The sequence below is a fragment of the Equus asinus genome, chromosome 2 (assembly GCF_041296235.1).
Source record: "Equus asinus isolate D_3611 breed Donkey chromosome 2, EquAss-T2T_v2, whole genome shotgun sequence".
In the NCBI taxonomy this organism is placed as follows: domain Eukaryota; kingdom Metazoa; phylum Chordata; class Mammalia; order Perissodactyla; family Equidae; genus Equus; species Equus asinus.
In genome coordinates, this window is record NC_091791.1 from 29,499,398 (window position 1) to 29,514,228 (window position 14,831).

Consider the following 14,831-nt stretch of genomic DNA (forward strand, 5'->3'; position numbering starts at 1 on the left):
TGGTAGTCTAAGGCTTGGATTGGAGGAGGAAGACCGAGAGGCTAGCAACCTATTCCAGTAATCTAGGTGTACTAGCACTGGGAATGGGACAGGGAAGGGACCTGCGTAAGAGACATTGAACAAGATAAGGCTTTGTTGTTGCTTGGCTAAAGAGTCTGTGATAATGCCAAGGTGTTTAGTCCGGGTGACTTGGAGAATGGTGGTACCAGGGCAGGTGAGGGGAAGATGAGTACCATGTGCTGCAGTTTAGCACCAAAAATGCAGAGGTGGTTTTGGTATAGGAACACATTCCGTACTCAATTCCTGATCCTATTCCACCCCCAGGAGTTCTCTTATTATTGATTTCCAATACTAGGGTCAACCAATAGATAGCCTTTCCTGTGATCCTGACTTGGTGTTAATTTTTAACTTGAAGGTATGACCTTTACCCATCTTGTTTTTCCTTACCAGTTTGGGGGGAAGCTGGTTACCTTTGGCCTGCTCAACACACTGGCCCATCAGGTGCCACAGCCTTGCCTCCACCTCGTCTTCATCAGTCAAGTCACCACAGAATCTGAATTCCTGATGCGGTCAGCTGAGCTGCAGGAGGCCCTGGGATCAGGAAATCTCCTGAATTATTGTCAGAACAAGGTCCAACGAGCATCACTGCAAAGCGAAAAGATGCTCTGGCAGTTCCTGAAAGTAAGAAGCCTGAAGCCTGGCTACTCAGAAGTGTTTCCCCAAAGCTGGGTATTCCAACCACTTTCAACTCCAGGAGATGCATGGCCACACTGTGACCCAGACTTCAGAGGCTCTAACCCCTATTAGGTTTTTTTCCTACATGACACCCACCCTGTAGACACAAAATCTTCACCCTTTACCAGAGGCTCAGAGACCATTCACAGCTAGGGAACCTGAGGAGTGCAAGTGACTTTTGCCTTTGTTGCTACTCTTGGCGACGTCCTGGCTACTTTACCAGAGCCAAGGTGGAGGCTTTCACAGTACCATGCCAAAGGGCAGATAAGGTGGTAGGAAAGGAGAAGAAGGGAAAAAGATTGGCTGGAAGGGTACATTGTCATGAAAAGGCTTTGAGTTTGTTTCAAGTCACACAAGGCAAGTCATTGTGGTGGGACTCAGTGCTCTACTCTGGAAGCATGGCTTCAGTTCCAGTGCTAATTTAATTTCAAGTTGCTTATGACACCAGGAGGAGAGCTATACTTGTCAGAGGAAGTGGGCAAATGAGAGGAGAGGAGTGAAGGAAGAAAGAGAAATAACTGATTGGACAGGCAGTGAGAGGATTATTCAAATCTTTGGGATTGTAGGAAAGAATAAAACAAGAAGGACAAACTCTGTCCCTGTGTGGTCTAAGAAGGACTTGGGGGTCTTTGCTTCAAACATAGTGGGACTTTATGAAGGTAGACACCAGGAATCTGGAAAAGAGAAAAGGATTTGAGAAAGATCATCAGCTATAGAGTGAAGCTAGAAAAAGGTGTGGGAAGAGTAAGAAATGATGCTTTTGTTATAAGCAGGATACAGGTAATAGTCCTGGAATAGAGGGAGTCATCAGGAGTTCGGCCTTTACTTTGCTGAACAAAGGAGGCAGCGGTGCCCATAGGACAGAGGGGAGTCTGGTCGAAAAGCTACCTAAGAGCTGTCCGTCATGATGGTCTTGAAGCTAAATGTGGATGAACAGCTCCAAAAGAAGAGTGTGGAAGAAGGAGGGAGCCCTGAGAGACTATGAGAAAGATGGTAGTCAGAATTCATGGTTCTGTGTAGGATAAATGAAGAGCCCAGGCCAGCTAACCCAGATTAGGGTAGGGCTTCTTGAAGGCTCAGCCGTCAGGATCTGCAACACTGAGTGGGTAGGCTGACTTTGTTTACTATATCCATGCAGCTTCCACCAGCAGTCTTTTCAATGAGACATTTAGAATCACAAGACCACTGTAGGCTCTCTTGGCATCAGTATCCTCAGAAGGATATGGGACGGGAACCACAGCTTGTCAGCAGGGCAGCATCAGGTGGTTCTCTTCTGTGAGTCCTTGCAGCAGTTCAGAGTTCTCTCCATCAGTTCCCCAGATGACAGCTCAGGTGCAAGGAGATGAGATGTACATCAGGCAGGTGCATAAGTTGCCCTGGCCCAGAAGCCTTACGCCCTCAAGGGGCAATATCTCTTGTACCAACTCCAAAAGCATAGCTTCTAGAGTCCCTGCAAGGGATCTGTTCAATTACAAGAGTCCTTGCAATCAGGGAAGCCTAGAGCATGGTGTCCACGTGGATCATAGTTTAGATAGTTCCAGTCTAGATCAAATTTACCAGTCACAAGCAGTGTTGCCTAGAAACATAGCTGACACTTTACTCTTATCAAGTTACCAGGATAACAGATTTAGGAAGTCAACTGAAGGTCCAATTCTCATGCAGAAGGGGAAAAGGGCTTTATTAACACTATGCCCACAGCCCAGCGGGACTCAGATCTGGGGAGAAAAGGGAAGAGATGATGTTGGCCTCAGTAGGGCACTTCTGGTAGTACAAAGAACTATGTTTGAGGGTACACTGGCACAGATGACCAGCTGGTGTAGGAGAGGGTCATTCACACTCATTTAATGGAGACTTCTGTGTTCTGCGGTTCCTTAGGTGACCTTAGAGCAAGACTCTAGAATTAAATTCCTGAAGCTATTGGGATACAGTAAAGATGAGCTTCAAAAGAAGGTAAGCTGCTTTCACATCAGACACATGTGCTTGATGCAGAGAAGAAGAGAATCCTGCCACTGGAAACCATCTCAGAATACCTCTTCCTGGGCTTTATTAATGTGTATACAGACATTTTACCTCCTGGAGTTAGGCTTTTTACCAGGAAAATAGCTCAAACATCTTAGAGAGTCCAGTTGGTAGGGTATGGAAGTGGGAAGAAAGCATAAAGCTTGTTTGACCTCGTGCTGGGAAGTGTGTTACTCATAGGTCTTTCCCTGCAGGTGGCCACATGGTTGAAGAGTGACATGGGGCTGGCTGAGAGTCCTCAGCCCAAGGGAGATGACCGCAGCAGTAACAGACAACAGGCCTTCCACAGCCAGGTGTGGTAAGAACCCAGCCAGCTGGACCTAGGGTAGCCCAGGAGACCTACCTTTTGGGCATCTTCCCCTCCCTGGCCCTTTGCTTTGCTCTCATGCGGTGCTCAGCTTCTGTAGAAGTCTTCAAACTCCTCACTCTCTTGGAGCCACTGTGAGACACAGAGTTCATAAGCTTTTCAGCTGGAGTGGAGCTGTATTTTAACCATGAACTAGAGCCCTTCCCAAACCTTACCTGGTTATTCTTTTAGCTTTACCCATTGAGGGCCAAATAGTAGAGCTCCCAGGGAGAACTACTAAGCCAGCTCTCTGTCTTCAGGGTTCATTTCTTAAGTAGCCACCTCTGCCCTTCCTTGAACAGGCCTCCAGACACACCACGGAAGAAGCCTCTGCCTCCTCAACCTTCTTTGATGAGCTGATCCCTCAGATCTTGACTCCATGGGCGATCCGCATCACAGAAGGTAGCCTGACCCTGAGGGAGAGAAACCCTCTGTGTAGGAGTAGGTGGGATCAGAGTTTTCGGACTTGAGGACATTTCCTTCTTGTCCCCTGCCTCCTGCCTCCCTCCCATCATCACAAATACTGGGTGATTCTGTTACCAGTTAGAGCTCTCTCTGGCTGTAGATTTTCTTGGATGGGTCCTTCCTATGGAAGGCCCTCTACCAAGATATTTTTTCTGTCCTTCTGTACTCTTGCTTAAAGGACTGTGACCCTGTGCTGGCTGAGCTGCACACATCACACCTGTGATACTGCCACTTGAGTCTCTCCCTCATCTTGGGTCCTGTCCTTACAGAGTTATCACTGGACTTGAGCACCCCAGGACACCCCACTACATTTTGTTTTGAGGAATGAAACTTGGGAATTTGTTTGGGGCAAGGGAGGCTGAGTGATACAGAGATATAGGAGGTGTTCTCTGGGCTCTGCAGGAGACAGGAAGCTAGGGTCCGAGGGCAGGCTAATATGGAGGGGATGCCTCTGCCTGCAGACACTGATGGACTTCTGAGCCAGGCTCTCCTGCTTGGAGAACTGGGCCTTGCTGTGGAGCTGTGTCTGAAGGAAGAGCGCTTTGCTGATGCCATCATCCTGGCCCAGGCTGGGGGTGCAGATCTGTTGAAGCAAACTCAGGAGTACTACTTGGCCAAGAAGAAAACCAGAATCTCCTCGGTAACTGTCCACCATGCAGGGGAGGAGGGGAGGCCTTTACTTGGACCTTGTCAGGTGGATGCCCACACCTTGGGACTAGTGTTTGGAGGATCTGCCTGTCTCTCTCTCTTTCCACTCTAACCACCCCTACCTCTCCCCGAGCCCCTAGTCAGTGGTCTAACAGGAAGCCTGCTCATGAGTGAAATTTTTTTTAGCATATCCCTGTGTGTGACTCCTGCTGCCTGTGCTGGATGGATGGTTGATGGCCTCCTGCCCCCTTTGCCCATTACAGCTTCTAGCCTGTGTTGTGCAGAAGAATTGGAAGGATATGGTGTGTGCCTGTAGCCTGCAGAACTGGAGAGAGGCACTGGCCTTGCTACTGACATACTCAGGGCCAGAGAAATTCCCTGAGCTTTGTGGTAAGTGGCCCTAGGCTTCAGGATGGAGTGATGTGACTCCAGCATGGAGTTAATGGGCACCCTGAGGGGAGAGGTAGAGGAGCAGCCCAAGCTCTGGGAGGCCAGGTCATGTCGTCAGGGCCAAGGTCTGGCTCAGCTCAGAAGCAGGGACACAGTGCATGCCCCTTCTTTCCATAGGGATCATTTGTTTTCCTGTTTTTCTTGTCACATCTTGATGCAAGAGCTTTGCCCTTCACTGTAGAGCAGAGTTAGCCTCAGTTGCGCAACACCGCTGTGGTTACTTGTCCCGTAGCTCGTGGTCCTCCACCTATTTCCAAACAGGAGGAAGAGGAGGAGCACAGGGAACCTGTGACATTAAAGACGTTTCCATCTCTCTACAGACATGCTGGGTACTCGGATGGAGCAGGAAGGCAACAGAGCACTAACTTCTGAAGCCACACTCTGTTATGTGTGCTCAGGGAGTGTGGAGCGGCTGGTGGAGTGCTGGGCCAAATGCCACCCGGCTTCATCCCCCATGGCTCTACAGGTATCCCTTCTCTGTGGAGCCCCGGTCCCTCCATACAAGACCTTTAAGAGAGGCTAGTAGTGGGAATGTGCAGGGACATCAGAGGTGAGTCTTCTGGGTACCCAGGCTGAAATCAGGGTATTAGGGAAGAGAGAAGGACCCTCAGTGTCTGGGACCTTCTCCTAGGGATAAGCTATCACCTCCTTCCCTCCTTCTCAGTTGGGGAAGACTGAGCGGCAGCTGCTTAGGTATTAATCTTCATAATTTTTTCCCACTTCAGATTTGGTTACACAAGTTTATTCTATATTTGAGTAATTGTCAGGCCCTGGGCCTTCTATTAGCTGCTATGAAAGCTTCTGTGGATCTAAATTATAACAGATACTCACTCTGCAGGTGACCAGAGAAGGTGGGGGTCACAGACTTATGGGGAGACAAAGTCACACATGAAACAATAGTATAACAGAGTCTGAAACTGATGATGTACTAACAGAAAGGGTAAAGAAAGCAAAAAAAGAGGCAGAGATGTACGAGATTCTAAGATCCAGATGGGCCTGGTCGAGCCCAATGCTAGCAGCTTGGGAAGGGAGGCCAAGTGGCCCTTCTCTAACTGTCATGTCTCTTGTATATCCTTGCCTGCTGCCTCCACATGGCTATGGCCAGGTGCCCTCATACCCACAGTGGGAAGTCCCTGGGTGAGCTTCCTGGGCTTAGAGAGCAGGATGTGCTTTGAAGAGGGCTGACTGCCTTCGTCCTTGTTCCTATAGGACTTGATGGAGAAGGTGATGGTCCTTAACAGGAGCTTGGAGCTACTACGGGGTCCCAATGGGGTGAACCCGGGCCCTGCCACAACCTACAGAGTCACTCAGTATGCCACCTTCCTGGCAGCTCAGGGCAGCCTGGCTACTGCTATGAGCTACCTACCTAGTGACTGTGCTCAGGTGAGTGGGGCCATGTGGAGAGAGCAAACCATTTCATTCAGTCGTCTAACACTGGCTGAGCACTTCCATGTTCCAAGCACTATGCTAAATGCTGAAGCTCTGAGGATAAATAAGATTTAGTCTTGCAGGAAGCTCACAATCTCTTGGGGGAAAAGCAGACGTTAGTAATTTATAGTGCCATAGCCGAAGCTTTTACCAAATGCGGTGGGACTCCAGTGAAGGGGCTGGTTTTGCCTGGAGAAGTCGAGGAAGGCTTTGCAGTGGGTAAAACAGTTGAGCTGGACCTTCAAAGACAAATAGCTTCCCCACAGATGTAGGGCATTCTGGGTAGAAAGAACAGTAAGAAGGGAGGCTTGGCAGGGCTTAGGGACCTTTGAGCCGTCTAAGGTGGTTAGATTGTAGAGACTCAGCTGAAGGTTGAATGCTATGTGGGGCCAGGCTCGGAAGAGAGTATGATTGCTTGTTTTAGTTTTGCTTAACACAGTTCTTCTGTATTATAACTTTTATAGCTACCAGTTCAGCAGCTGAGAGATCGACTTTTTCATGCCCAGGGTTCTGGTGTCCCGGGCCAACAATCTCCTCCTTTCCCCTTCCCCCGGGTTGTTGTGGGAGCTACCCTTCACTCCAAAGAGACACCGTCTTACAGATCAGAATTCCAACCTTCTCACCAGGTAAGGCCTTGTTCATTCGTTTGTTCATTTATTCAAAAATACTTACCAAGTGTCTACTAGGCCTGGTTCTAGGCACTAGGAATATATCAGTGAACAAAAATGATGAAAACTCCTGCCTTCATACAGCAAAAACTCAGTTATTTTTCTAACAACTCTTTATTGAACAACTGCTAGGCTCTTAGAACAGAAAGGTGCACAAACCATGATCTTTGCCCTTAATTAGCCCTTAAATAGATATGTAAAAAATAATTACAGTAGAATTCATAGATGCCATGATTGGGGTTAAGGTGTCATGAGATCACACAGAAGAAAACATTTTACTCTGGGGGGCAGGGGAAGTTTAGGGAATATTCAGATTAGGGAATATTCAGAATGAGTATGATGAAGCTGGGGTAACAGGTAGGAGTTAGATCAGGAAGGACCTGGCATTCTGTGCTCAAGAGCTCAGACTTGACCCTGAAGGTGGTCAGGAGCTATTGAATGGTCTTATGCAGCAGAAGGGCTAGCTGTGTGTCTAGGAAGGGCAAGGTTGGATGCAGTTAGGAGGCTAGAGCAAGAGATAATGAGGACATGAATGACCTAAAACTGGAGAGTGAGGTTGGATTTAAGATATTTAGTAGGTAGAATTGACAGAAATTGGCGATGGTTTCAATGAGTGTGTGAAGTGGTGGGACTGACCTCCAGGTTCCTGGCCATAGTCCCCAGATGGGCAGGGTGCTGTTAACTTATGTTAACTCGTAACACCAGGAGCCTACTAGAGGGGCTAGGGAACAAAATCCTAGGGAGATTGTAGATAGAGGTATCAGGAAGAAGCTCTGATGATTCAACCTGTTCCACTTTTAATTCCCACTCTAATTTTCTCTCGTCCCTCCCCCACCTTCCCCCTCCCTCTCCCTCCCTCATCTCCCTTCTCCTTCCCTTCTCTCTCTCTCTCTCTCCCCCTTCTCCCTCTCTCTTTTCTATTTTGAAATAATTATAGATTCACAGGAAGATGCAAAGAACTGTACTGGGAAGTCTCATGCATCCCAACTCCATCCTACCCCATGCCAATGTCCCAGACAATCACAGTACAATATCAAAACCAAGAAATTGACATAGTGTAGATTCAGACTTCACCAGTTTTACATATTCTCCTGTGTGTGTGTTTGTGTGTATAGCTATGTAAGAATTTGTCTTTTCATCCTTTTAACAGGGTCCTTCACAGAGCAAAAATTTTAAATTTTATAAGGTCCAATTTATAAAGTTTTCCTTGCATGGATTTTTTTTTTTTTATGAGGGGGTCGAGGTAGCGCAGGTCCTCCGGCTCCAGAGAACTGCTGCGCTCAGGGAATCTTGATGTTCCCCTCTTCCTGGTCATCCTTGACATCTCTGCCTGTATTAACTTGAGTGGAAAAGAGAGTCTTGGGGGAGGGGGGGAAATTGAGAAAGAAAATGCGTGTGCTTGGTTCCTCCACTCCTTCCCCCATCCCCGACCAGGGCACGCGCCTAAGTGCAAATGGGTGCAAAGCCTCCTGGCTGTGTAGAGAGAATGCTTGCAAGCATTCTCCAGAGCCAGGTGTGCTTGCACAAACGTGTGTGCATCTGTGATTTTATGTGCGTGCAGACATGCATGTGCACTATTGCCTTGCATGGATTTTAATTTTCATATTTTTGTCATATAGATCCTGACATGTTTTGTTCAATTCAAACCTAAGTATTTAATTTTCTTGAGTAATTTGAAGTCAGATGGTGTTGCATTTTTAATTTTGGTTTCCACTTGTTCATTGTCAGTTATAGAAATGCAATTGATTTTTGTGTGTTCATCTCATATCCTTTGACCTTTCAGTGTTCAGAAATGAGTTTCCTGAACTCATTTATTAGTTCTAGGATTTCTTTATGGATTCCTTGGGATTTTCTATGTAGACAGCCATATTGTTTGCAAATAGAGACAGTTTTATTTCTTTTTTTCCAATCTCTATGTGTTTAATTACTTTCTCTAGCCTTGTTGTGGTACTAAAATAAGAATGGTGAGAATGAAAACCCTTGCCTTGTTTCCAATCTAAGGGGGGAAATTTCAATCTTTTGCCATTAAGTATGATATTAGCTCTAGGCTTTTTCTAGATGTTCTTTATGAGGCTGAGGAAGTTTTTCCTTCTGTTCCTAGTGTACTGAATCATGAATCAGTGGTGAATTTTGTCAGATGTTTTTTCTGCATCATTTTATATGATCAAATGATTTTTCTTCTTTAGCCTGTTGATATGGTAGATTACACTGATTGATTTTTAAATATATGAAACCAATCTTGTATGATCTGGTATAAATCCCACTTGGTTGTAGTATATTATTTTTTATATACACTGTTGGATTTGATTTGCTGAAATTTTGCTGAGGATTTTTGTGTCTAAGTTTGTGAGAAATATTGGTCTGTAGTTTTATTTTGTGCTGTCTTTGTCTGGTGCTGCCATCAGGGTAGTACTGACCTCATAAAGTGACTTAGGAAATGTTCCTTCTTCTGTTTTCTGAAAGAGGTTGTCTAAACTTTGTGTTAATTCTTTGAGTGTTGGTAAAATTCTCTAGTGAAACTATCTGGACCTAGAGATTTCTTTTGAGGAAAGCTTTTTAATTACTAATTTAATTCCTTTAATAGTTATAGGACTAATCAGGTTATCTAATTTTGGCTGAGTTTTGGTAGTTTTTGGTTCTTGAGGAATTGGTCCATTTCTTCTAAGTTGTCAAATTTAGGAATGTAAAGTTATTTGTGGTTTTTATTTATTATCTTTTTAATGGCTGCAGAGTCTGTTGTAATATTCCCTGTTTCATCCTTGATCTTGATGACTTGTGTCTTCTCTCTTTGTCAGTCTTTATAGAGATTTATCAATTTTGTTGATTTTCTTTTTTTGAAGAACTAGCTTTTTGTTTCATTTTCTCTACTGTTTTTCTATTTTCAATTACTTACCTTTTTTTTCCTTTCCAAGTGCTGACCCTTTTTTCTCTTCACAGGTTCTAGCTCCATCTCAAAGGCCAAGGATTTTCACACCTCAGTCATCACTAGTGATGCCCTTGACACCTTCCCATCCTAGCTCTTATCAGGGCTCCAGAATGCAGAATATAAGTGACTACAGGGTACCTGGGCCCCAGGCAGCCCAGCCTTTGCCCCTGGGCCCTAGGGTAAGGCCTGGTGAGTGACTGAATGAAGGTCTGTCTGGGAAGAGCACAGAGGAAAACAGTTGGCATGACCAGCTTGGATTTGGGAAGCGCTATATCTATCTAGTGAGAGGAGCTTGGAATTTGAAGTCTGAATTCCCAGTACTATTACTTACTGGCTTTATCCTGTGGGCAATATACTTAGCCACTCTGTTTCTTTTGAAAAATGAGAGTAGTTGTTATGTTGGTCATTTTAACCCCACAGGATTGTTTTGAGGGTCTAATAAGGAATATAGTTAAAACTACTTTGTGAATGATGGATCTCCACACACATGTATTAATCATTTATTATTATTAGAGTTTCTTTTTTATTGCTGCCCTGTTCCTCCCTGATATGCTCTGAGTCTCTCCCACATTGAAGTTTGGTGGCAAATGACCTGTTTCTGTTCCACTTCAGCTTTATCTCAGCCACAGCTGTTAAGAGGTCAAAGGGCACAACATCTTAACCCCATGGGATTCCCTGGAACATGGCCTCTTCCGGGTCCACCTCCTCCTGTAGCACCCCCAGACATCATGCAGCCTGGCTCTGCCTCTCTGCCTGAGACTCCTCGACTGATCCCTCTGCTTCCTGTGAGACCACCAGGTCTCAGCCCTGTGAGCTCCCAACCCCCAGTCCCTCCTGTCAGCTTTCCTGTGGCACACCCTCCAGGAGGGCCAGGAGCTCCATGCTCTAGCACCCTCCCAACCACTGGCATCTTGACTCCTTATCCAGGTCAGTCTTCCTTCCATGGCTTCCCTCGTCTAGGTCATTGCCTGTGTCTCCTCCCCTCCCCACTACTACCTTGGGAGTCTCTTCCTCAAGCCAATGAACTGGGGCCCCTTGGGTTGCAGAATGTCAACTGAGTGTATGGCTGGTCTGCAGAGGGAGGTGTGATGGACTCCAACTGAAATAATTTTGCTGTCCTTCAGACCAAAAATTTCCAGTGTTCCTGACTATGCCCCTAAGACCTCTATCTTTGTACTATACAGGACCTCAAGATTCCTTGAAAAATTCTCCAGCTCCCAGGGGAAATCTCCAGAGGAAAAAGGTCAGTGCATCTCTCCCCGCCCACCCCCTCATACATTCACCAATGGCTCGCATTCTAGTTCCCTGCAGAATGCAGCCCAGTCCTTCCCATTCTCAGGCTGCACTCTGTCCTCTCTCTTTCTCCACTCATTGTCTTCCCTTCGGTCCCCTCCTCTTCCCTTCTTACGTACATATACCAGTCTCCCCACTTCCCAGTTCCCCACTTACTCTTCTGTCCCCTTGTTCACTTGTAATCTCTGCCACTTCCTCAAACCAGGGCCTAAAGAGTCTCTCAGCTCAGACTCACGTGCCGTTCTTTCTCTCTCTTTAGTTACCAGAGACATTTATGCCCCCAGCACCAATTACAGCTCCAGTTATGTGCCTCGCCCCTCAGCCACAAGGAGTCCTTTCTTCCCAGCCCCCTGTTGCTGGTATGGGCCATGCTCCCCCTGGAGCGCCAGGAGAACTCAGCCTGCAGGTGACAAGAACAATGTGCTCCCCTCCCTTGGAAACCTCTGGCCTTCCTTGGGTGTGGAAGAGCAGGGAGCATGAGGATGGGCCTCATTCCTCAGGGTGGAGGCCGACTCTGAGCTGAAGGAGATGAGTGGAGGGGCAGATACCGAGTGTCCCTGCTGCAGAGGAGAGAGCCCCTCTCCGCCACTCTGCTGTGCTCTAGTGGGAGCAATGTGACACTGAGTCACTGAGGACTGGTCCTTAGGGAAGCCGGCTTGCTTGTCTCTCCTATCTCCCTGCTCCTTGTTCAGCAACTTCAGCAACGGCTACCCAAGAAGATAGAAAGGAAGGAGCTGCCCCTAGAGCATCAGCCCTTGAAGACCAGTTTTGAGGCGCTTCTACAACGCTGTTCCCTGTCTGCCACTGACTTAGTAAGTCTGAACGTTCACCACAATGCCCCCCTTACACCCGAGCTGGTTCCAGACCCCTTAGCTATAGCCCTGTTCCTTGTGTGACTCTTTTCTCACTGTCCCTTGACATGCTGTCTGTATCTTACAGTTATTTGATGTCCGTGTGGAGTGGGGGGAGGGGTCATCGCTTCTGAAGTCCAGCTCCTTTGTAGCTGGACCCAATAGTATCAAGACTTAACTCTTGGAAAGGCAGCAGGGAGGACTGGAAGGAGGGTGAAACCAGGAGTAAGGAAACCTGTCATTCATTCACTGGCTGTGCAAGCTTGAGCAGGTCACTTACCCTCTTTGGGCCTCCAGTCCTCCTCTGTGAAATGAAAGAAGTAGCATTAAACCATTCTAGCTCTAATATACTGTGATTCTTTATAGTCCTATGTAGTGTTAATCTTAGTGGCTGGAGTCAGAATCCATTTCCCTCCCTGCAGAAGACAAAACGGAAGCTGGATGAGGCAGCCCGACGTCTGGAATGTCTATATGAGAAGCTCTGCGAGGGGACAGTAAGTGCACTTCACAGTGCTGCTCTGCCTTCTGCCCTTCCACCATCACCCATGGCCAATGGGAGCCCAGAGTCCCCTCCCCTAGGTCTCACTGACCTGAGTTCCCCACCAGATACATACATCTTGTCTGGACTGGGCTCCAGAACTTAAGTCTTCTCTTATCTCTTCCCTGCTGCCAGGGAATGGGCTGGATTGGGCTTACTAACCTAAGGGTCAATCCCTTTACAGCTCTCGCCTCATGTCCTGGCTGGGCTCCACGAGGTTGCCCGATGTGTGGACGCAGGAAGCTTTGAGCAGGGCCTCACAGTGCATGCCCAGGTGGTGGGCTGCAGCAGCTTCAGTGAGGTCTCCAGCTTCATGCCTGTGCTGAAGGCTGTCCTCACCATTGCTCATAAGCTGCATGTGTAAACCAGGCAGCCTCTCTTGCCAGGAGGCCACTTCTACTGTTACTTCACTTCTCCCTGTGGAAAAGGAGAATTTTGGAACAGATTCTGTTTGTTTTTCCCAACCTTCTTCCCTTGCTGCCTGGTATTTGATGCTGTAGGCTTGGCTCCAAACCAGCAGAGGGCCTGCTCTCTGCCCCTGTATGCCTGGCCTGCCAGGAGCTGCCCATGGCTCTCTCAGCCTTTGAGCAGAGTGTAGAGCTAGTTCTTCACTGTCCCTAATACTGCACTCCTGGATGTCTTCTCCTCCAGGGATATTCTGTTTAAGTGGCTTCTGAGAGGGTGGCAGGATCATTACTTCCAAGTCTACCTCTGCTGTACCCATCTTGTGGGTCTTTTGTTTTTCCCTTTCTGTGGGTTATGAGCCTTACCTTCTCCTTGCCTCTGACTTCATGTTTCCAGGTCCATATTTCTCTGAGCCATGGAGACTAGGATAGATTTGACTGTTGTTTACTCTTTGAACAAGTCGTGGACATGAGGGATGGGTGCTGAGCAAAACTAAGAGAAGGACTTTTGACCCTTTTTAAAGGGAACTTCTCAGCTGCCAGCATTATTAAGGGTGAGCCAAGTTAGGTGGAAGGTGGCAGGGGTGCACTACCAGTGGGGAACAGCCCCCGATTTGACCCGTTTGCGCACTGGCCCAAGGCCTTAGACCATGCATTCTGTGATTATAAGCCCAATTCTGGAAGAGGAACCATATTAAGGAAAGGCTCTCTCCTAGCGCTGTTCCTCAAGGGTTGGAGGCCCTTCTGCCCCTCAGCCCCAGCATTTCTCAGGGCTGCCTTCTCTAGCTGCACCTTTATGGTTGGACGCTGCGTTTGAAGCACAGATGGACTTAATTTGCAATAAAGCTGCTTTGATTTGGTTTCCTAAGTCATCTCCCAGTTATTTTCTCCTCTGGGTCCTATTTTGCCCTTATCTCTCTTCTTCCTAGTCCTCTTTGTTCTTGCTCCCTATACCCTATTAAGGCAGGGGAGAGGCTTGGGGACAAATGGGGAGTCAAGAGAGTTGAAGAAAGGAGGGTGTCACTGAATTAGGCTGCAAGCCTCTCTCCTTGCAACATTTGTGGCCACTCTGCTGTGTGTGTGTATGTGTGTGTGTGTGTGTGTGTGTGTGTGTGTGTGTGTGTGTCTGTGTGTCTGTCTCCATCCGTGCCTGATGTGCAGCTCCAGGGTTTTCCCCACACCACTTCAGGGCACACAAAGAGGCTGGGTGTGAAGCCAGGGGCTACTGTCTCTAATCCTGTTGTAGATCCCATCATGTCTGCAGGCTAGATGTGTGTGTTTGGGAGGAAGGGATTGTTAGGCAGTATTTGTTTGTAAAGCCACTTGCTCTTCAGATAATACTTGCACTAACTTCTATTGATGAAGCAGTGTGAGCCCCAGCAAAGTCCTTTCCCAAAGTGTCTTTGAAGCCAAGAGCCCATTGAAGGGAAGAAAGGCTGGGAGAGGGGATTAGTTTGTTCAGCAGCTGTGAATTTCAGTGGGAGGTTGATGAACTCTGAAGTCTTTGTTTAAATTACAGGGGGGGAGAAAAAAGCCGCTGCTGGAGTGAGAGCCCCACTTGGGGCCCTGAACTAACACAAGGAGAAGTCTGAGCTGCAGGGAGCTGTGTACTGACTGCGAAGACTTTTCCCAAACACTTTTGGAAAAGGTGTTGTGAGAAGAGAAGGGGGCGGAGTGAGGGATTAGCATGTGAAATGAAGTTTTCATTGACTCCAGTGGGGGTAGAAGGCTATTTTAATGGCATTTTGTTCTCCTATTTTCTCTTCTTGAGCTCTTTAGAGATATTGTTTTGCTAAGGCAGGCTTTCTTCCCCTTCTTTCCAGTCTGCGGATTGCCTCTATGGGAGCCAACATAAATATTTCTCCTCTAGGAATGCAGGTTAATTAAAAGGAAATGAATGAGTGGAAGCATCCAATCCAGACCCACAATAGGCGAGTGCCCTGGCCTGCCCTCCCCTCCCACCACCACCAGCACCACCAGCGCAGAGCACGACCCTATCTCTGTCTTTGCCCTAACCTGCTGCTAAGGCCAGTCGAGGCTGGGATTCTTTTCAAGAAAAG

At 47.4% G+C, this 14,831-nt stretch overlaps 1 protein-coding gene across 20 annotated transcripts in view; it reads left to right on the forward strand.

The window, feature by feature from the left end:
• SEC31B (SEC31 homolog B, COPII coat complex component) overlaps nt 1-14,831 on the forward strand; it is a 90,919-nt gene that overhangs the window by 17,747 nt on the left and 58,341 nt on the right. For 11 of the 20 annotated variants that reach the window (XM_070485246.1, XM_070485260.1, XM_014865731.3 and 8 more), the window contains 16 exons: nt 451-681; nt 2,611-2,685; nt 2,949-3,047; nt 3,403-3,502; nt 4,027-4,205; nt 4,477-4,603; nt 4,984-5,129; nt 5,873-6,046; nt 6,556-6,717; nt 9,697-9,874; nt 10,298-10,612; nt 10,870-10,928; nt 11,238-11,384; nt 11,671-11,790; nt 12,252-12,323; nt 12,552-13,639. In XM_070485246.1, the coding sequence (XP_070341347.1) occupies nt 451-681; nt 2,611-2,685; nt 2,949-3,047; nt 3,403-3,502; nt 4,027-4,205; nt 4,477-4,603; nt 4,984-5,129; nt 5,873-6,046; nt 6,556-6,717; nt 9,697-9,874; nt 10,298-10,612; nt 10,870-10,928; nt 11,238-11,384; nt 11,671-11,790; nt 12,252-12,323; nt 12,552-12,731 (2,364 nt within the window). In that variant the 3' untranslated portion in view covers nt 12,732-13,639. Of the gene's footprint in view, nt 1-450; nt 682-2,610; nt 2,686-2,948; nt 3,048-3,402; nt 3,503-4,026; nt 4,206-4,476; nt 4,604-4,983; nt 5,130-5,872; nt 6,047-6,555; nt 6,718-9,696; nt 9,875-10,297; nt 10,613-10,869; nt 10,929-11,237; nt 11,385-11,670; nt 11,791-12,251; nt 12,324-12,551; nt 13,640-14,290; nt 14,467-14,831 lie in introns of those variants that run through there. The other 9 variants (XR_011494403.1, XR_011494400.1, XR_011494402.1 and 6 more) reach the window with 3 other exon arrangements.